Below are 21,463 nucleotides of genomic sequence, written 5' to 3' on the forward strand. Positions count from 1 at the left end.
ACATCAAATCTAAACCAAAGCATTGACCTCCCTGTCCTTTTTCCAGAGTATTCCAATAGGTCTGAACAAAAATTACACTGCCTGGATGTTCATCGTCAATTGAGGTACTACTTGGATAGAACAAAACAATTCAGAAAATCTGATCAGCTGTTTGTCTCCTATGCGGAAAGCAGAAAGGGACTTTCAGTTTCAAAGGTATCATTATCCAGATGGCTAACATCCTTGATTTCCCTGGTATATGAAATTAGACAACAAAATTGCCTAATAAACCTAAAGCCCATTCCACCAGAGCTTTGGCTACTTCTTTAGCCTTTCAAGACAGACTGCCTATTGACACCATTTGTGCAGCGGCTACTTGGGCTACTCCTCACACTTTTATTTCTCATTATAAGTTGGATTTAGCTTCTAGGCATAGAGCTAATTTTGGTTCCACTGTTCTCAGGAGTCTGTTCCGTTAGGCCACCCGGGACAAGGTGCTAGGGACGCGTCCCATCCAGCAAGAATGAAGGCGAGATAGACAACTTAACATATAGAAGTTATGTTCTTACCATAACGCTCCATGTTAGTTGTCTTCTTCGCCTTCTTCTTGTGTCCCACCCTCCTTCCCCCTGGCCTGGACAGACCTAGAGGAGTTGTGATCGTGACCTCTCTTTCTACCACCTCTTTCTTAGGCATATGCTGTTGTGCATATTTCCTGGATCAGGATGTAGGTCACCCTTCTTCTTCCTGTTATTAGAGGTGGACTCTGTTTTAGAATGATTCTGTTACTATTATAAGCTGGGGTTAGCTTACAAACGAGATCTGAGGTAACTCTCGCCTAGCATTGTGGGATATAAGGGGAGCCTCGAGCCGGTGGAACCAACTCTCGAGCTTTTAGAGTGGCCGAGTCGGAGCCGAGGTCGGCTCCGAACCCATCCAGCAAGAAGAAGGCGAGAAGAAGACAACTAACATGGAACGTTATGGTAAGAACATAACTTCTATTTTCTGTTTACACGTGATAATACTACCACTGCCAGATGAGAAGCATCTCAGAATGTTGTTAAACTGGTCCTGGAATCTAGCAAGTGAAGAAAAAATAACCAAGAAAGTATTTTTTTTTAATCTGTATTGGGTATAGCCCTTGTTTGCTGTGAAAGGATATTTTTTTATTGTGGACCTTTGCATTAACAATGCTTCAGTAAAAACCTTGCATTGATTTTGGAATCATTGTACAGTGCAGCATCCTTTTACTGTATGCAGGACTAGCTTTGACAAAAGCCTAAAAGGAAAGTTGCTGCAGTAGATTTCAGGTGACATGAGAATGGGTTTGCATGCTATATAATGAGAACATAAATATGTGTGTTACACACACACATATTTACAGAGATTTTTTTTTAATTTTTCAGAAGCTGGAGCAGCAAAACAAAAGTACAAAGCTTTGTTCAAATATTTTGAAGATAGCCTTTTAGTTTCAATCATTTTAGCATTGTAATGCAAAGTTAATGATATGCCATTTTCTTTCCTTTTCAAGGCCCCAAATAGCTGTTAGACTTCTGGCTCACAAAATGCAGTCACCTCAGGAATGGGAAGCATTGCAGGCTCTTACAGTAAGTATCTGTCAGCTGACTTCGTGTGTACTGTTATGGGCAGGGCTTTAACTTTGCGGCTGTATATCTTCAAGATTAACTGTTTCATCATGCTATTATTTCAAAGCTATGCCACATTATGGTAAAGATCTAATGGATACTTTTGTATAGAAGCAGGAGATTGTGTGAAATTATTTTACTGATGTTCATTTATCTGCCATATACTTCTTAAACAAACTCTTCTATTCTGATTTATTGTAAGTTATAAAGAATGTTTCTGCAAATTAATTGCACAGTAATCTACCTTGTGCTAGTGCAATGAAATTTTAATACATGCCACACAAAATGTTCTTTTTTTTATTTATGCATTTGTGACTAGGGTACAGCATTGATCCAAGTGGACTGTTGTCAGGCTCATCCTATAGTTTATGAGGTAAAAAAAATAATAGTAATATAAGAAATATATTGCACAGCAATTTACATTAAGAAAGCAGCAATACAAACAAAGATACAAAAATAGTTGCAAGCTTCCATATATCAAATCTGTCTACATGTGGTATCACCATTGCTATTATGTTAAATTAGTGGGTTTCCATTACTTTTTAATGCTTTTCCCTGAAAAGCTGCTGAAAGGGACTGGTTGCATGTCGCAGAGCTATGCCCTGATTGACCTAGGTTCACATTAACAGACCTGGGGCTGATAGGAGACTGGGCGGAGGGAGTGAGCAGCAAGTTCTGGATTGCTTCTTTTTGGGATTTGTACATTAGTTCTGACTGCTGTCAGACTCAATGGGAACAGGCTCTGAGAATTAAGGGATGAAAGAGAAGGATATTAGAGTAACAGGCAGCATAAGTTTTCATGTAGAAGCATGTGTATACTTTGCACAGACCGACAAATGCCTTTTTGCAAGTTACAGATCAAACTTACATATTTGGGTGCATTAGGCTCATGCAGAAAAAAAAATTCAGCAGCTAAATGGAATAAGTAGCAAATGACTGTTCCCTCCTACTGTATGGAAAATAGGTGGTTACAAAAAGGTACTTCAGTCTAGAAAACAGAACCCCACCCACGTGTTGACGTAGGTTATTGTAGTAGGTAGGCAGAGGAGACTGAGTGGATAGGTTGGACTCAGAAGAGATGTATTATCAGGAAGATGGAAACAAAAAAAGTGTTGAAAAGGACGGCTGTAGCTCTGCCACTTTTGAGTTTCAGTGGTGTTCTCTTTAATCATCTTTTCAATTTGCTGAAAGACTTACTCAAGGAATGTATTACTGGAAAGCACCAGTAACTTATTTGGATGGCTGCTGGAATGAGATACCTTAAGGTGTTTATGGCCCATGGTCAGCCGTATCAGAATGCTTTCTAGCAACTTACTTTGTAAATGTACAATGTTCACCCTCTTACAAGTCAGCTGAAACTGTTCATTGTTTTATATTTTAAAGTTATTCCTACTAAACTGACAACTGAAGACAGACATTTCAGGTTTGCTACACCTAAAGTATAACAGTTATTTAAGAATATAAGGCAATTCAAAACTGTGTCACAGTCATCCTGTTTGTTTGGGAGGTAGAAAAATAATGCATGTCACAGAACTGCTGCTTCTGGGTGAGTGAATTTCCATCTGATGTTGTAATTGAATTTGTATATTTCCAGAGCTTTGTTACTGGATGCTGAGTCACATTTGTGATCCCATTTGATTCCAAGGCAGGTACACACTTAGGGTTGCCAGGTTTCTTTGCGGCTAAAACTGGACTAAAGTCACGCCCCTCGCTTCACACATAACTCCACCCATTCCCACCCCCTCTCCCGCCCATGCCCCACCTATTTTGTGACATCACAGTGACATCAGCTGATGGGACCACCCACTTTGATGACTTAAGCCGTACTTAAAGGGGAGAAAAGAACACAGGCGGCACTAATTGCACTGCTAGGCTGCTGCAGATGTAAGTACCAGTATTGATGAAAAGTGTCAATATGGTGCATTTTTCTCCAGTTATTTATTTTCTATGTTCCTAAACCTAATTATGGATGATCCATGGAGATAAAAGGTCAAGAGCTAGCAGCCTGTGCACATGGTGGTAAATCTGATTAAAAAAATCCAAAAAAAATGTAAGCAGTTATCTTTGCTATTAAAAAATTGTGAGTTTTGATTTACCCCATAAGATCATTTAAGTTAATAACATCACTTTACTGCTCATTCAGAAATGATGATCTTAACATTCCCTTGCATTTTGAAAGTTCTGTCAAATACTGTTTGTACTGGGGCATGGGACAGGTACTCAGTTGTTAAGATGTAACATATTTTCCGTTTCGTACTTCGGATTAGGAAGTTTCAGTCCTTGGCTGCGCCTGTATTGGGTGGGGGTCAATTGAGCTAAGTGTTACTGCCCCTAGTGTGATATTTCAGATGCTAGTACTTAAGATCTTGTACTGGGTCCGACTGACCTCCCACTCTTTTTCTTTACATGTCACATATGCAAAAATTGGGATAAAGGGGTTGTGGATGAATGGATTTCTAACAGGTGACATGTTTTATGTTACTTTCAAAGTATACGTCATAATCTCAGAAAAGCACACATACTTTAAAGAGTTTCATTAATGTTTTTCTATATCGCGCCAAAGTTGCGGGTTAAAACAGGTAACTTCCTACAACAATGCGCTCTAATACAAGTTTACGAAGATGCAGACTGGACCGCCGCTATGCAGTTGTAAAATGGCAATAAGACTGAATGAAAGATGACTCAAGCCTCTAGATCTAAGAAAGATGCACGTAGGAAAAGAAATCACATGCAGCTAGCACACTTGCCATTTTCTGAACATGGCAAAGAGATAGTTTTATTTTTCAATGTGGTCCCTTGCGACAGAATTAAGTAAAAGCAAAATAATGTTGGGTAACTGCAAGTGCCCAAAAAGCAAGATGCACAATTTGTTTCATGGAATACGGTTCAACATAGTAGATGAGGATAATACAAATCAGGACGTGTTAATTGCTAGCAGTATTACACTGCATGGTGAAGTTCTAAAATCAGTCTGAGTGTACTACAATGCAACACTGGGCAATGTTGTTAGAGTGCTTAAGCATTTTAAATCTTGCTATAAGATTTCTTTTGTCACTGCTTGGTAGTTGGTAGGATAATGATAGCTAAAAAAATACCGTTTTCCCACCGTGGAGTACTGCCTTCCAGTGATATCTCTACAATCCATATAGCAGAAAATAAAATTTGTCCATTTGTATTACATCACTGCCACTTAAGTTAATGTATGTACTGTCTAAACTATGTAGCTACCAGGAATACTGAAGTTAAAAGCATTTCATTGTTGTGTAGTAGCTAGTAGTGTATCGTACCGCTCCCGTTCGAGCTGGATACATTTACTTTCTCCTCTCCTCTGGCGGCACAAAAAAAACTGGACTTCATGAGTTTAAATTTTTTAACTGGACAATTTGTCTGAAAACTGGACAGTTCGGTCAAAAACCGGACAGCTGGCAACCCTATACACACTTGCCCAATTAAAGAAAAAGACGTGTTAATACAGTCTGGCAGCAAAAGCCATGGATTTCAGTAAAGTTAGAGTAAACTAATCCTAATGATTTACCATTTCTGCTTCAGTTTTGGGTTCAAAAAACTGTAGATTAGTTTTTTTTTTGTTTCATTTCAAATATTGTTTTTTTAGAAAGTTTTTTACATTATGTACATAAGTGTGTATATGTGTGTGTATATGTATGTATATATATATATATATATATATATATATATATATATATATATATATGAATTTTAGACGAACATTTTTCATTTTTAGAACATGTACAATTTATATGCAAGGTATTAATTATTACTTTTATTTATAGTTTATACAGTAGTGAACTTGGTGAGGTTTTTTTATCATTAGTGTCAACTTTAATGAATTAGTATACTGTGCCTTTAAATTTTATATGGTTAAAGTAGGTAGTGCATTTATTTTACTGTGATTGGTTGATTTGAATGTAATTAGTGAGTATAAGGTGATATTTGATTGTACTGTTTAGCTATGATGAAGTCCTGTAGTAAGCAAGATGAAAGTACATGCTGTGTTTTGTTCTTAGTCATATAGTGGATATAAAAAGTGTACACACTCCTGTTAAAATGCCAGGCTTTTGTGATATAAAAAAATTAGACCACAATAAATCATTTCAAAACTTTTCCAACCTTTAATGTGACCTCTATAATCTGTACAATTCAATTGAAAAACAAACAAATCTGTTAGGGGAAAAAATATAAAAAATAAAAAAAACATGTAATAAGCTGGTTGCATAAGAGTGCACACCCTTAAACTAATACTTTGTTGAAGCATCTTTTGATTTAATTACAACATTCAGTCTTCTTGGGTAGGAGTCTATCAGCATGGCACATCTTGACTTGACAATATTTGCTCACTCTTCCTTGCAAAAGCGCTCAAAATCTGTCAGATTGCGAGGCATCTCTTGTGCACAGCCCTCTTCAGGTCACCCCACAGATTTTCTATTGGATTTAGGTCTGAGCTTTGGCTGGGCCATTACAAAACTTTAATTTTCTTCTGGTGAAGCCATTCTTTAGTTGATTTGGATATATGCGTGGGGTTATTGTCATGTGGAAAGGTGAAATTCCTCTTCATCTTCAGCTTTCTAGCAGACACTTGAAGGTTTTGGGTTAAAAGTGACTGGTATTTTGAACTGTTCATAATTCCTTCCACCTTGAGTAAAGCCCCAGTTCCAGCTGAAGAAAAGCAACCCCAAAGCATGATACTGCCACCACCATGCTTCACTGTGGGGATGGTGTTCTTTTGATGATGCAAAGTGTTTTCTTTTTGCCCCAAATGTACCTTTTAGAATTGTGGCCAGAAAAGTTCAACCTTGGTCTCATCAGACCATAACACATTTTCCCACATGCTTTTAGGAGACTTGATGTATTGTTTTGCAAATTTTAGCCGGGCCTGGCTGTTTTTCTGTGTAAGAAAAGGCTTCTGTCTTGCAATCCTATCCCACAGTCCAGACATATGGAGAATACGGGAGATTGTTGTCACATGTAGTACACAACCAGTACGTGCCAGAAATTCCTGCAGCTCCTTCAGTATTGCTGTAGGTCTCTTGGCAGCCTCTCTGACCAGTTTTCGTCTCATCTTTTCATCCGTTTTGGAGGGAAGTCCTTTTCTTTGCAATGTCACAGTTGTCCCATATTTTCTCCACTTTTTGATGACTGTCTTCGCAATGTTCCATGGTATATCCAATGCTGTGGAAATGTTTTTGTACCCTTCTGACTGATACCTTTCAACAGTGAGATCCCTTTGATGCTTTGTAAGCTCTCTGAAAACCATGGCTTTTGCTATAGTTGGCAACTGAGTAAATGTCAGGAATATCCTACTAGGACAGCTGACCTTTATTTGGTGTTAATCAGAGTCTCTCTAATTGATGGCTGGTGTGTACCCAAGAGACTGAATGCTGTAATTAAATCAAAAGGTGCTTTAACAAAGTATTAGTTTAAGGGTGTGCATACTTATGCAACCAGCTTATTTTAAATTTTTTATTTTTTATATTTTTACCACTAACAGATTTGTTTGTTTTTCAATTGAATTGTACAGTTTATAGGTCACATTAAAGGTGGAAAAAGTTTTGAAATTATTTATTGTAGTCTCATTTTTTTTATATCACAAAAACCTGGAATTTAAACAGGGGTGTGTATACTTTTTATATCCACTGTATATAGTAGTGTTTTTTTTTTTTTTATTCGTTTTTTTTTATCCTCACTGCTACAATTAAAATTTTGGATTTATGTTTGGCTCCACTGTTGTCTTTCCACTTTATACTCTGGCCAAGTTTTCTGGGACCAGTACAGTGACTTAGGGGGATCGTTTTTGTAGTTCTTGCTTTTTTTTTTCCTTTCAGCATTATAATCTGCATAATCTTTTCATTAAATACCTTTTAGATTATGAGCAATTTATATAAATGGGGGTGGGGTCAGAAATAAAGCTCACAATAAAAACTACTGTACTTCATACATTTTTAAAGGTGCACACCACAACCAGACAACCCCTGCAAATGTTCTGGTCATCTCTGATTGTAAAGGTCATAAAAGTAAAAGTCACCTCATTGATCTTTGCAAGAAACAGGTGACTGGTACCTGCTTACCAGGAAAAAAAATAAGGACATAATCTGCAGACTAAATAAAATTCAGGAGACATGATTGTAGTTTACATGGATTTAATCCCTTAACTACAGATTGTCCATGATGCCAAGACAACATATAAAAATCAGAACAACAGGTGCCAAACATGTAGATTTTTACATGTATTTCTATTAAAAATTGGTAGGAATCTGATTTTTAAAATTAAAAATAAAAAATCCCCATCTTCAGTACACTTCAGGAATAATTATTTTGTTAGTACAGTAGTTGTACTAATGACATAGGTACTCCACAGCTTTTCTTTAAAATGAGTAACAGATAGAACCTGGAAATAAAATGATGTGTTATTCATTAGTATGACTAATCACTTCCCTACCTCTTTCACAGTAACAGGAAGTAGCTAGCCATACCCATCAACTGCCCAGATTTCTGACTCATATTTTTGGTCTGTTTCTCATAAAATTTGTGGTTTTCTGACTAATCATTAAGTATTGAAGTCACTAAATAATGACATACTCTTGAGTTTCAGACTTTATGTCCTTCAGAAACATGAATGCAAACACATAACCTGTTCTAGCAACTTTATAAGTTTATAAGATCAAGTTTTAAAATATATCCCTCATTTGGGGCCTTTATCTCCCCATTATTTTTGACTTGGTTTAAAATTCTTGTTTTAAGTGTTTGAGAGGTATGTGGTTAGCCAATCCATGTCCTTTAACTGCATGAGGTAAGTCCTTAGAGCATTTGCTTTGAGCAACCAGTCTTTGTGCTAGCCTAGTATTCTCTAGTCATAGAGACACTAGTATAGCAGGCTGATATGCTGCAGTCTTCAGGGATATTTTTTTTTCTTAAAAGTAATTTTAATTTAAGAAATACTAGCAGTAGAGCAGATGGCACCCAGTATATCTGTGAATACTAATAACAGTACACATTAACAACAGCATATCTCTTGAAGTCAGATGTCATGAAAGTTGAGCAGTTTTTATTTGCTTTTGTTGCTTCTAGTAAAGTGTGTTAGTTTTACTTTTGGATCATCCGTGCTTTTCTTTTCTGTGATAACTGTCTTTGATATGTCTTGTTGGAGTGGAGGCATGCATTTGCCAGAGAACAAGTTGAAATACATTATTGCAGTCTGTCTTTATTTCACCTTTTTTCACACAGTTAACATTAATGGGGTACAAAGAAGATGGGTATTTCTTGGGGTTGGGGAGAAGAGGCAGGCTTTATGTGAAAAAGTAGGGCAGTTTTACATGATCACAGTTTTTTTTTTCTAGGTGGATTTTGCTACCACATCTGTTGACTGTGAGCCTTCCTCCAGTCAGACCAGCTTATTCATTCTTACATGGTGGAGTCCTCCATAACCACAGAGGGCAGCTCACCAGTCCCCCCCCCCCCCAGGTTGCTAATCAGTCCCAGGTTTTTGGGTCACAGTCAGGACTTTATCTCTGTTTGCCACTGGAGTTGTCAGTTACATGATCAGTTGTGGGTGATTGTAGATTTGGCTCGTCAGGGGGCAGAGTATGTTCATGTGAACAGTAAACTAAAATACAGTACTGTAGCTGTTATGACTTTACTTTCTTCCCAGTCAAATATTAGAAGTGTATCCATTTTTCTTTTTTTTGGCGGGTGCAATCTGTGAAAGCAAAGGGCAGTTGAATGATCACTGTTAAACAGTTACTGATATGGATGGGGGCATATGAGTCTGCCATAAGCTGAAGTAAATTGCTGTGGCAACTGTTTCTCATTTTCATCACAGGCAGATGTCAGAGGGAGTGTACACAGGCCATTTGTCTGTTGGGGGAAGAGTTAGGCCGTGTGAGGAAAGCATATGTCATTTACATGATAACTGTTAGTCACTGATATGACATATTGGTTGGGAACTGTATTCATCTGAGAGCAACAATATAAAGCACATTACTTTGGCCAATATCTTTGTGAATTCTTCACAGTCACTGGTAGGGCACTCTTTCACAAGGGGCATATTCCACTGGGGCAGTCTTTATTTAAATGAGCTGAAACTGGTGTTTGTGTTTTAGATACCCATTTAAGACAAACCTATGTTTTGGCTTTAAAATTGCTACTATATTACTTTCATTGTTTTAACAGTATTCCTAATGCAAATGCCTTTAGGTGCATTTCCCAGTAAACAAACATGTTTATTTTTTTTTCTCTTTAGAACAAATACATGCAAGCCAACGTCAGTGTCACATAGGAGTAAAACCTTAACAGTAGACCAGGTGACCAGAGTTATATTTATTGGCTCAGGTGCTTGATGGAGCTTGCAGATAGGGATGGGTGTACTGATTCTGGGGGAGGATAGGCAAGAAAAAGACAGATACTGCTGCAGTTCCTCAGAGAGGAAAGTCAGGACTGCATATGTGTCCTGGGGGTGAGATTACTACTCACCAAACCACCATCTTGTGATGGCCATCATTAGCGAGAGCACAGGAACATACAAATTCACTGTGGGAGAGTGCTGCAGGTGCCTACAATGTTGAATTCAGCTTCCCCCCACCCAGATGGTGCAGTTAGGCCATTCAAACATCCTTATAACCAGGATATCAGGACATAAATAACCCCCATGGCTACCTGAAAGATGGCCTTTCTGGACATCTCTCACCTGTGTGGTTGTAGGGAGTCCCCACTACTGAGGAACAAAAAGGCAATAGTCCATTGGGAGTGCTTGATGGTCAGCAGGCATGGGACATATAGAATATAGAAAAATGAGTGCAGATACATGATAAGTAACATCATAAATAAATTTCCTTACATAACATAACATAAAAATTAAAACCACTATTACCTTGGCCCTGAAAAATGAGGTCTGGCAGCATTTAAAATGTTAATACTTGAAAAAACGGGGAAATTCGCCATGAGGAAATGTGACCTGACACTTAAAGATTCAATGTGGAGCTGGTCTTTAAACTCTGCATGTAAAAGCTCAGCCTAACAAAGGTATAATTAAATATTCAGGTTTGTTTTCCTAAAAAGTGTACTATAAAAATGACAAAACTATTTTCAAATATATGTATAAATGTGTGTGTGTGTGTGTGTGTGTGTGTGTGTGTGTGTGTGTGTGTGTGTGTGTATGTGTGTATGTGTGTGTGTGTTTGTTTGTTATTTCCATTGATAGGTATACGTGGACATTAGAAAGTAATGGAATATTGTATTATACCGTTTCTATTAGGCATTGGCATGTGACATTTGCTCAGGATGGTGGAATTTTATTTCTTTACTTATTTGCATTTGTTTATCAGGGAACTGGGAGCAAAAAAAAAAAAAAAAAATATATATATATATATACACACATATATATATATATATATATATATATATATATATATATATATATATATATATATATATATATATATATATATATATATATATATTCAGGGAGGCCTGTATAAAGAAGTTCCAGCAAAATAAAAAAAAAGAATAAAAACTGTGCAAAATTATCATTGTACAGTTTATAATTAATGAAAACCACAGTACATGGCACTGTACAATAAAGAATAGACTTTATAGAACTAAGAAAAAACAGGCAATATGAACTAAGCTTCTAAGAATCTAAATTTAATATTTTTGAGTACTATGTATCTAAATGCACTCTATCAAAGTATAGCAGGAAAGGAAATAAAACTGAGTCAGCTTGTCAGATATAATTTTATAATGATGCAAGGGAGTGAGATATATTGTCACTTTTGATGCATTTGAATAACAGTGGGTAGTTGTGTAGGATGAGGTAAACAGCGAAGAAAGATTACGTATTAAAGCTGTGCTGCAAACTATAAGAAAACAGGAGAAGATATTGACAGAGCAACTACTTTGTGGGAATTAGGTAAACCCAAGGAATTTAAAGAGCAGGATAAAATTTGGAAGCACAAAAATGAAAAATAAGTGTTGGCTAACTTGGCTTTGTGATTTGAAATTGAGGTCTGCAGCTCTACAGCACACTTGAATTAATGAGGAGACAGCTGTGTAAACATTAGCTCATGAACAGGACAGGAATATTGTACTCAAAATAGCTATCAACTAGACAGTGTCATACTCATTAGTGAACTGGGGAATACTCTGAAGCAGAATTAATATATAAACAGAGAAGAGGAGGTGGGACCAGATATGCCATTATCCAGGTTGTGATGTGCACTGACACAGCCAAGATATTTTCAGGTGTTGTTGGAAATTAATTTTAAATGTTTGAAGGTTTTTGGTTGAGCCTCTATGAAAAGCAATTTTCTGCATATTGTACCCATAGTTTGGATAATGAGGATCACTGGCTGTATTGTATCATCTAGCGGACAAGTAGAGGAATTTGCCTTTGAAACAAAGCACTTTTGTGTGAGGAAAGTAATTCTAGTGAATGGACCTGGACTGGAGGTTAGCAACAAATAATGACATTCCTAAGATTTCTTTTTCTGAGTCAGTTGCAGGTTTGTGAACATTAGAAGCATATACGAGGTTAGGAAGTAGGTAGGCTAAAGGTAAGCTTTTTTCTCCCACTGCCTCTAAGCAATATTTGATTTTGTATAAGATGCCATGCTTTTGATGCTTTTTTTAAACAGTAGATTGAGCTAGATTCGCACCTAAAACTACTACTTCATAATTGATAAGTTGAGATCTGATCGCCACATTCAGTTTTAGTATTACATGTGATAGAGCAGACTGTTTTATTATTATAATGTAATACTGGCATGAGTAATAGTAGTAGTTTTTAGGATTGAGTAATATTTGGAAGTGTTTCAGCCATGTTTCTAAAAAGGAGCAAGATTACCTATTGAAGTACAGGAACAATAGGATCCAAACAGCTGAGCACTGAATTGTCCGCATATTTGGCAAATGAGTGCAACTTCTTTTTGATTATCTTAACTGATAGTAGGCATAGTATGAATCCTTGCGGTACACCATCAAAAACAATAAGTAATTTGATTGATTGAAATCTGACAGGTACTTGTAAAACCAAGTGATGACAATTTAGATAAGCCCACTATAGTGAGTTTGTCTGTGTGTTTTTTTTATAGAGGACTGTATCAAATGCTTTATATAGGTCTAAAAACATATAGGAAACTAATTTGCCTTAATTTCTGTTGTAGTTTGTATCATTTAGAAAGCTGAATAGATCAATGCACTATGAAAGAAATGAAAAACATGCTAAAGTGGATAGAGAAGGTTGTAGTCTGCCAGGTATTTGAGTAACTCTGAATATCTTTTTCAAAGATTTTGTTTGGGGCGCAAGAATACCAGTTGGCCAGTAGTTTGACAAATCAGTGAAGTGTCCACCTTTATGCAACGTCACATGTAGGACTTTTTTCCAGATAGAAGGGGCATGGAAATCCAGAACACATCTGTTTATAATGATGGATACTGAGGATGTTAAGAGTCAGCAGCAAGTCTGATGTATTTTGCTGGGGGTTATCTCTTGCTAGGGTAGTAGGTGTGAATTTAAGAAAACTGACTGTATAGATTGAGACTGTTTTAAGGTAAGATGTAGTGGTGGGTGGTGTAACAATGTCATTAGTGTTGATGTTCTTAAATAGTTGAAGGTACAGCCTGTATGAAATGGGAGCCAAATTTGTATCCAATGCTTTTTGTTGTTTCATGTGGAAATGGGCTTGATTGAAATGTTCTACCTGTGTTTTAAGAGGCTGTTTTTATTTGCCCAGAGAAGTTTTGGATTGTTTTGATAAATTCTTTGTAATTGAAAGTGCTACTGTTTTTGTCAGAGATTATGAGATTTGGTGAGGTTTGCAAATGTATAAATTGTTGTTTTGGTAGGTTTTATGCCTAGGTTACATTTTACATGCTTTTTCCCTGTCCCTCATTAGTAGTTTTATTGGAAGTGTTAACCAGGGTGCAGGGTTAGTATTAACTCTTTTTCTTCTGGTAGGAACATGATAATTGAGGATGTGGAGAAAAGTTTGTTAAATTGTTAAGTAGCTACTTGTAGAGGAGAGTTTGAAAAATGTTCCATTTACAGAGTTTTAAGGTGGAGATATGTGTTCTTGTTGAAACTGAATAGGCTGCAAACTGAGCATACGGTATGAAAGAAACCATGTCAAAGTCCTTTCAACCTCTCTTTATTTAACCATTCATATTGTAGTCATTTTTTTATTATACCACTTCCTTGAAGGCATTTTTGTAGCCATGCTGCTATGAGGTAGTGGATAGTTTAAGTGAAGTGGAAAATACAGCGATCATTGTTTACTACTACTTTATGGTTTCTGGTTGTACAATTTACAAGTCTGTTGGCAAAAGTGGGAATATGGTTACTCAGTGTTAGGAAGTGCTGCTGTGAGTGCTCTTATTGGGATCAGAGACTATAATTAGTCCAGAATTGATTCCTTATTGCTCTGTTTATTAAAATTCAGTCCGCCAAACTGTATTTAGAGTATGTTATATGTGTGTCATTGCATTAGAAGTAGTGTGTGTGTGTGTGTGTGTGTGTGTGTGTGTGTGTGTGTGTATGTGTGTATATATATATATATATATATATATATATATATATATATACATACATATATACACACACATATATATATACATATATGGGTCTACTTCATTTCACCTAACTTCCAATTCACTGACTTTCATTTCACTGACCCCATTTCACTGAAATTTCATTTGACTGACACTTCATTTCACTGACAGTTCATTTGACTGACAAGTATTATTAGCAAGAAAATGGAATATGCCCCCTTCCCCACTGTAGTGCGACCCTGGAGTTAGAATATATAGTTGGGGGGTGTGGGGGGCACAGCCCCCCACTTCATTTCATATGATATTGTTAAGTTTTGATATAATATTGCTTAGTAAAAGAAAAGTGGGGGCTTAGCCACACCCCCAACTATATATTCTAACTCCAGGGTCGCACTACAGTGGGGAAGGGGGCATATTCCATTTTCTTGCCAATAATACTTGTCAGTGAAATGAAATTTCAGTCATTTGGTCTCAGTCAAATGGGAGTCAGTGAATTGGAAGTTAGGTGAAATGAAGTAGACCCATATATATATATATATATATATATATATATATATATATATATATATATAATGTATGTATATCTTTATTCCCATTTTTGCACATGGTTGGGGTGTCAGTTCAGCAGTGACAATCATCTAGGTCTAAGGCTTACACCTCTGGATGCTCTGCTGTTGTTCTTTCATACCATACACACAAAAGCACACTCACACCAGTGGCTAATGTAGAGTCTCTAATCCACCTACTGCATGTCTTTGGAATGTGAGTGGAAACCAGATCACCCAGAGAAAACCTATACAAACACAGGGATGACATACAGACTCTACACAGAAGACACCCCTGCCAAGAACTCAACTGGAGAATTGCTTGCTGTGAGGTGGCAATTCTATCTGCTGTGCCACTGTGCTGCTCTGTGCAAATAAGAGCCTTGAATAGGTTTGCAGAAATAGAGCCAAAGCTGACCCCATGGCTACCCCACTCTTCTGTAAATAATATTTTCCATCAAATAAAATGTAATTGTTATCCAAAACCAGGTGAAACAGCTCCTCACAGAGATTAATCTCATCTTTAGGTACCTCTTTCTGGAACAAGAATGCAATAACCCATGCAATACCTATATTCTGGGGATGACTGTATAGAGATTGTTTACGTCTATCGTAATAAAAACATATTCAGCTTTTCTAGTCAACTATAAAAAATACCAAGAATCCCTACAAATTTGTGTTTCGTTTGCTAAAAGAATTTTCAATTTGCTTTCTATGTGTTTAGCACAGTCTGATGTTATTGGACACATAGGAGGGTTATCAGTATTTTTATGTATTTTTGGGACCCCAAATATAGTTTGTGTGAGAGGCCCATTGGGAACGCAAGTTTCTATTTGAAAATTATGTGAAAGCATGCATGCAATATTTACAGGAAAAAGACTTACTCTAACATCTTTCTTCATTGTACGAGCTCACACCCCCACCATCAAAAAAGGTCAGTAGTAAAGGGGCAACTCGTGAGGGCAGCAAGGATGGTTACTTTAGACTCTCAGTTTGAAAAAGAGTGCAGTAACTTGGTGGGAATGTTTGTCAAGAGAGTATATCCAAAACCTCTTCAGGAATTAACAAGAGAAGTATATAGTAAAAGAACAGCAGGACATTCCAGCCCTAGTTTAAATACTTCCCTTGTAGGGCTTACATCTTGTACACAATCATCTAGGCTGGATGGAACACAGTATTTATTTATTTGACATTTGTTGACCGGGTTGGTCCATCTGGGACAAAGCCCTTTTTCAGTGGAGACCCGGGGAGAAAAGCTCCTAAGTTACAAACATATGCAAGTACAAAATTATGATGCATAACAATGTAAAGAGAGTCCACAATACGTAAAACTGCTTAGAGATTATATACAATGTTAGATAACTACATATATTGTAGTAGTTAATTAGGGGGGAAAATTACAGTATAGAGAAAACAAAATAATAAGGAAGTTAATTAGTAGCAGTGAGAAGAGATTAAAGTGTGGAAGTAGTTTTTGACTCTCTACTGCTGAGGAGATTGGTACCAGTTCAAAGAAAATGTTGGAGTTGAAAGTAGAGAAGGATTTAGCAATGAAGAAGGGAGAGAGTTGGGATGGATGTAGGGTTGGGTATGTGTTGGAGAAAAAGAAGTGAATGGTTGGTCTGGAGAGATGGGTTAGTCAGGGGGCTAATAACAAAGGCATAGTTTGTTTTTGGTAAAGTGATCTTTCACAGCCTTTTTGAATAGTAGTTTGGATGTAGTGTTTTGGATGTCAAGCGGGAGTTTATTCCAGTGTTTGGTGGGGTAATAACTATACAGGTTTTTTCCTATGTTGAGTTTGCGTTTGGTTATGGTCAGGAGGTGTTGGTCAGAGCTCCGGAGTCTTCTAGCTGGGGTGTAGGATGAGATGATGGGTAATATGGCAGGGCAAAAGGTGGGCTAGAATAGGATGGAATGGATTATTTGGAGCTGGGAGAGTGTAAGGTTGTGGGGGAATTCTAACCATTTCAGTTTTTGTAGTGCTAGACAGTGGTGAGAGGAAAATGGTAGTTCAGTGGCAAATTTTGCTACTTTGTTATAGGTGGATTCAAGTTTGGATATAAGAGTGGTCTGCAGGTTGGTGAGAATCTGAGAGCCATAGAGAAGAGTTGGTAGAAGGTAGGCGTGTGATAGAGCAATTTTTGCTTGAGTAGAGAGAGAGTTTTTGTTTCTGTAAAGAAGACCTAGTTTTTGTTTAGTACATGCTGGTCAAATTTTAGCTGGTCATCAGTGATGACCCCGAGTAGTTTAGTGTGGTCGTCAACTACGATAGGTGTGTTGTGGGAGGTGATAGAGAAGTTTGGTTTCAGGTGGATCATTGTTTTAGGTAGAAAGAGGAGAAGTTTGGTCTTTTTTGGATTTAAGTTTAGATGGCCATGGTTGAGCCAGTGCTTGATAGACAAGAATATAACTTTAGCCCAACCACTACTTTTATTACATGTTTTAGCAGTGATTCTAAAACACTTAAGTGGATTTTAAACAAAAAGTAGGTTATTGTGTGTTATGATATTCTAGTTAAAAACAAAGTAAGTGAAAGACCCACTATAGTATACCATAGGGGCTCTAATTTTAAAACAACCCTGGAGAATATGACGAGCAACAATACCAGCAGTACACATCATAACAAAAAAACACACGCAAGGCCAGAGAGATTCCAACAATATTAAGTAATAATAGCACTTTTGTTTTATTTTATAATAAAACTTCTTCAGATGACAGTCAGTCTTATCCCTGCTGTGAAAAAATGTGGACATTGCCTATATTGTAAATATATTTTTTATTGCTGACTCTTTTACCATCTGTGGTAAGGAGTATCGGATAAAGGGTAGATACAACTATGAGTACAAGGGAGTTGTATATGTAGGATTATGCCAGTCCTGTCTGTGTTTTTATATAGGCAAAATGGAACGTAGCTTACAGGATTGGATTTATGAACACGAATATAATATAAAAAGAATACATCTGAATAATGCATTAGCAAAACATGTTCACATGTGCCGTAACCATCATTTCAAATACTTCGTTATAGAGAAGGTCAATATCAGTATGAGAGGGGGTCCATGGACATTGGTTTTAGAAGAAAAATAATTATTTTGGCAGCTACTTTTAAATTATTGCAGCTGGCCAGGCTTAAATGATTATTGCTTGATCAGCTGTATTTTAAAGCATAAACCTTTAACCAGATAAAGCACCAATATTATCATTTCCATATGGTTATGTTTACATGTTAGTAATCTCAGTGAGAATTTGTATTTTAAATAATTTTATTTTTTACTGTTTTGGTTGTGTTATTTTAATACATATTTTTAATATATATTTTTAATAAGTTTATTCAGAGTTTTTAGTGAATGAATAATCTCACACTTTTAGATTACTGTGTTTATGCACTTTAAATAGCACTTTGGCACTTTAAGGAATGTAAGTGGGAGGGTTTAATTACATCATGCTTAGAGTAGATGATCATTTTGGGCCTTATTTAAAAACTTGCCTTTTCTTTTCTTTTAAACTTATCTGAAGAAGTTCATTACTGTTACATGAATGAAAGCACTCATTTGTGGATAGTAAAAGTTTTACAAAAACCTTGCTGCTTTTCCTTCTGGCAGCTAATGTAGTTTGTTTTACAAGTGTACTTTCTGTCTCTGCTGCTTTGGATTGTTTGGTCTCTCTTTTACCCAAATAACTAGTTTCACATTGTTATGTGGCCTTACTGGCCTTCTCTTTTTTTTTCTTTTGCTTTTGTCATTTTTTTTCAAGCCGTTATCCATATCACTAAGTGCTTTATCAGTGATCCATTCACATTTGCTTGTTTGCCCTTAGTTTGGCTGCTATACTTCAACTCATCTTTGACTTTCTGTTCTCCAGTTCAGTTTATTCTAACCCCTTGCAATCATATATCATTGTCTTTGTCCTTGTTTGTTTTAAATTCTTCTTTGCCTCTCAAAGTCATACAGTGTTGCATTTAAAGTTGATAATGGCACTTTTCAACAGTCACCTTTAACCCGTTCTCACGTGAATATGACTATATCTAGATTTTTTTGCCTTTCTGGAAAAGTCTGGATCAACTGGTTGAACCACTTCTGATTCAAGCTCTCAGTTTCCCTGTCTCTTACTGTGAATACAAGATCTTCCATTCTTCCATGTCAGGTTCAGATTTCTAGAAAGTATAACCATCGTCATCTTTCTTTGCTACTTTGTTTCTGTCTACATCAATCTGTCATCCTTCTATCTCCTAGTGTGTATCGGGAGGGGCACTTACCCTAGGTTCTGACCCTTACTCCTTCAATGGTAATGTCAGTCCTCTTCTCCGTTATTTTATTCAGTGCCCTCCTTATATGGTTTACTATCAAAATGTCGAACGGAAAAATAATTTCCGTTCGACACATCGAATACAAAAAATGAAAGTCAAAATGTAGAACAAGTCACAGTGTCGAATCAGCTGAATGAATTCAGCAGATTCAACATTGTTGCCGAACAGATCACATGATGTCCGTATAGGAACTCAGGTAAAGGAAAGTCCTGTACCTAATATCAAGTTTTTACAGGGGGGGACAAGTCCCCCTGCACCCCCCCACACTCCCTGCTAACTTTCTATTCCAACTCCGAGATCACACTACAGTGAGGAAAGGGATGAAGTTCCCAAACCGCACTGTACCGTGATCTCTGTACAGTTCTTTGAGTTTATATTATTGAATGCACAGTGCATTCGCTAATATAAACTTTTGAACACTGAGATGTTCACCCGGATGGAAATTCAAACATCTGTGTTTCAAGTTTTCCATCTGTGGGCATCTCAACTCAAGATTCTGACATTAAATACGTGTGTGTGTGTGTGTGTGTGTGTGTGTGTGTGTGTGTGTGTGTGTGTGTCACCACTTTTTCTTTGTCTCTCCCCATCTCATTCCTAAAGACCCTATACACTGACATCTTTCTCTCTACTGCCCTTGTCACTGGCCCATTTTTATTTCTGTGACATCTCCTGCATCATTCCTTCCAGCCTGTTTGCTTTGTGTAATAATGGTACCCAGTGAAGTGCTAAGTTGCTCTTGTTTTCTCGTTTATTTTTTTTTATTTTCCTCCCCCAAAAGCTTGTCTAATGGTTGTGTACCAGCACCCTGTGTTGGTCCAGGGATCCAGGCATTCTGTTTGTTTCTGCCTGGGAATCTTGATCTTCTCTCTCTTGCTTTCTCTGTCTCTCTCACAGTGAGAGTTGTGAGGTAGGGAACATGCCAGCTTGATGCCTCAGGGGAGATTGGCCTACCATCTCTGCTTGGAAGCACCCCAACCCCCTTTGGTTGCTCCTTCAAGCTCTGTCATTGCTGTCCCCAAAGTGAAGCCTGTCTTCAGATATCAAATCCCCCTCGGGTGCCAGTGCAAGATGCATTTTTAAAGCCTGGGCTCATCAGGCTCAAAATCCATTGGCTAACATGAAGTGCTCCCACTTAGTGTCACACTTTTTGCAAGACCTACCCACCACACTTTCCCCCAGGATGGTCAACCTTGCAACAGCTGCTCACTCCTGTCCTCCTTAACCAGCTACTGCAGGTACCTGAGTAACTATTTGTACAACTGGTCATAACTGTTTTTTTTTTGTCCATTTTCTCACCCTACATAGTGATTGTTATTTAACTCTTTCTCCTGCTTTCATGGCAGTCTCCCACCTCCCCTCTTAGTTGAAAGGTACAGACATTGAGTTGTATCTGTTCTACTTAGCTTTCAGCACTTCTAACCTCTCTGAGCTTAGCTAGCACCTGTCTTTGATGGACAGCTGATCTATCCATCAGGAGTTCTTCCTCAAGCTTTCTCCTCGATCACTGCCACAGTTAGTCAATGCTGTTTGATTATCACCTTCCTTGGTGTGCTTAGCTGCTAGCATTATGGGTAGCAGTTTACAGAATGCTACTTCTAGCACCCTCCCCAAATCATGGAAGCTCTCTGCCACCTTCCTTGCTTTGCTTCCTAATATTTTGGACATCTCTTCTGACAAACCATTGGTGTCTGTATGCACCACATTACCTTTCTCTTCATGGCTACATTGGTTACCTCCTGCAGTGTAATACTCTGAAGCCGTAGACTAGTTTTACTGTAACCTGGTCTTCCCTGTTTTCCCTTGACAGCAGAATCCAGGTAAAACTGCCTTTAACTGTTTGTGGTACGTTTTTACTAGGATTTGTTTTCCCTTGATGACTGTTAATCCAGTTGGTGTCTGAATCTCCCGTCAACAAAACCCTGTTTTTATTTTTTTTTGTCCTCATACCAACTATTTTGTTAAAGCCGTGGTGGTGCAGTGTTAGCATTGTTGCCTCACAGCAAGAAGTTCTCCCGTTCGAATCACGGCTGGAGCACCTTCTGTGTGGAGTCTGCACGTCCTCCCTGCAGTCGAGTGGCGTTTGAAAGACATGCGTAGAATGGGTGTGCCTTCGTTGAAGGTTGGGTGTCGAGCTGGCACCTCGGCACCCGTAAAAAATCTACTGCCAATCATTAGCGGACCGGAGTTCTGCTGTGGCAACCCCTAACCGGGGAAAAGCAGAAAGAACAACCACCACCACCAACTAATTTGTTTTCTGTCATTTCCTGTACCGTATTATCACCTATACCAGCTGAAACTTTTCTCACTATGTTTGCATTATCCCTAGCTTTTTCTGCTGTCCTTGCAGATACATCCCTCCATATTTTGGTGTAATCTGTTTACCACCATTGCTAGATTCTTTCTGCAACTGTTCCAGCAGTGCATGCCTTATC

At 37.6% G+C, this 21,463-nt stretch overlaps 1 protein-coding gene across 2 annotated transcripts in view; it reads left to right on the forward strand.

The window, feature by feature from the left end:
* GGA3 (golgi associated, gamma adaptin ear containing, ARF binding protein 3) overlaps positions 1–21,463 on the forward strand; it is a 992,054-nt gene that overhangs the window by 92,369 nt on the left and 878,222 nt on the right. For both annotated transcript variants that reach the window (XM_044085033.1, XM_044085034.1), the window contains exon 3: positions 1,511–1,586. In XM_044085033.1, the coding sequence (XP_043940968.1) occupies positions 1,511–1,586 (76 nt within the window). The remainder of the gene's footprint in view (positions 1–1,510; positions 1,587–21,463) is intronic.

The sequence above is a fragment of the Protopterus annectens genome, chromosome 10.part0 (assembly GCF_019279795.1).
Source record: "Protopterus annectens isolate FY-2018-M chromosome 10.part0, PAN1.0, whole genome shotgun sequence".
Lineage (NCBI taxonomy): Eukaryota > Metazoa > Chordata > Ceratodontiformes > Protopteridae > Protopterus > Protopterus annectens.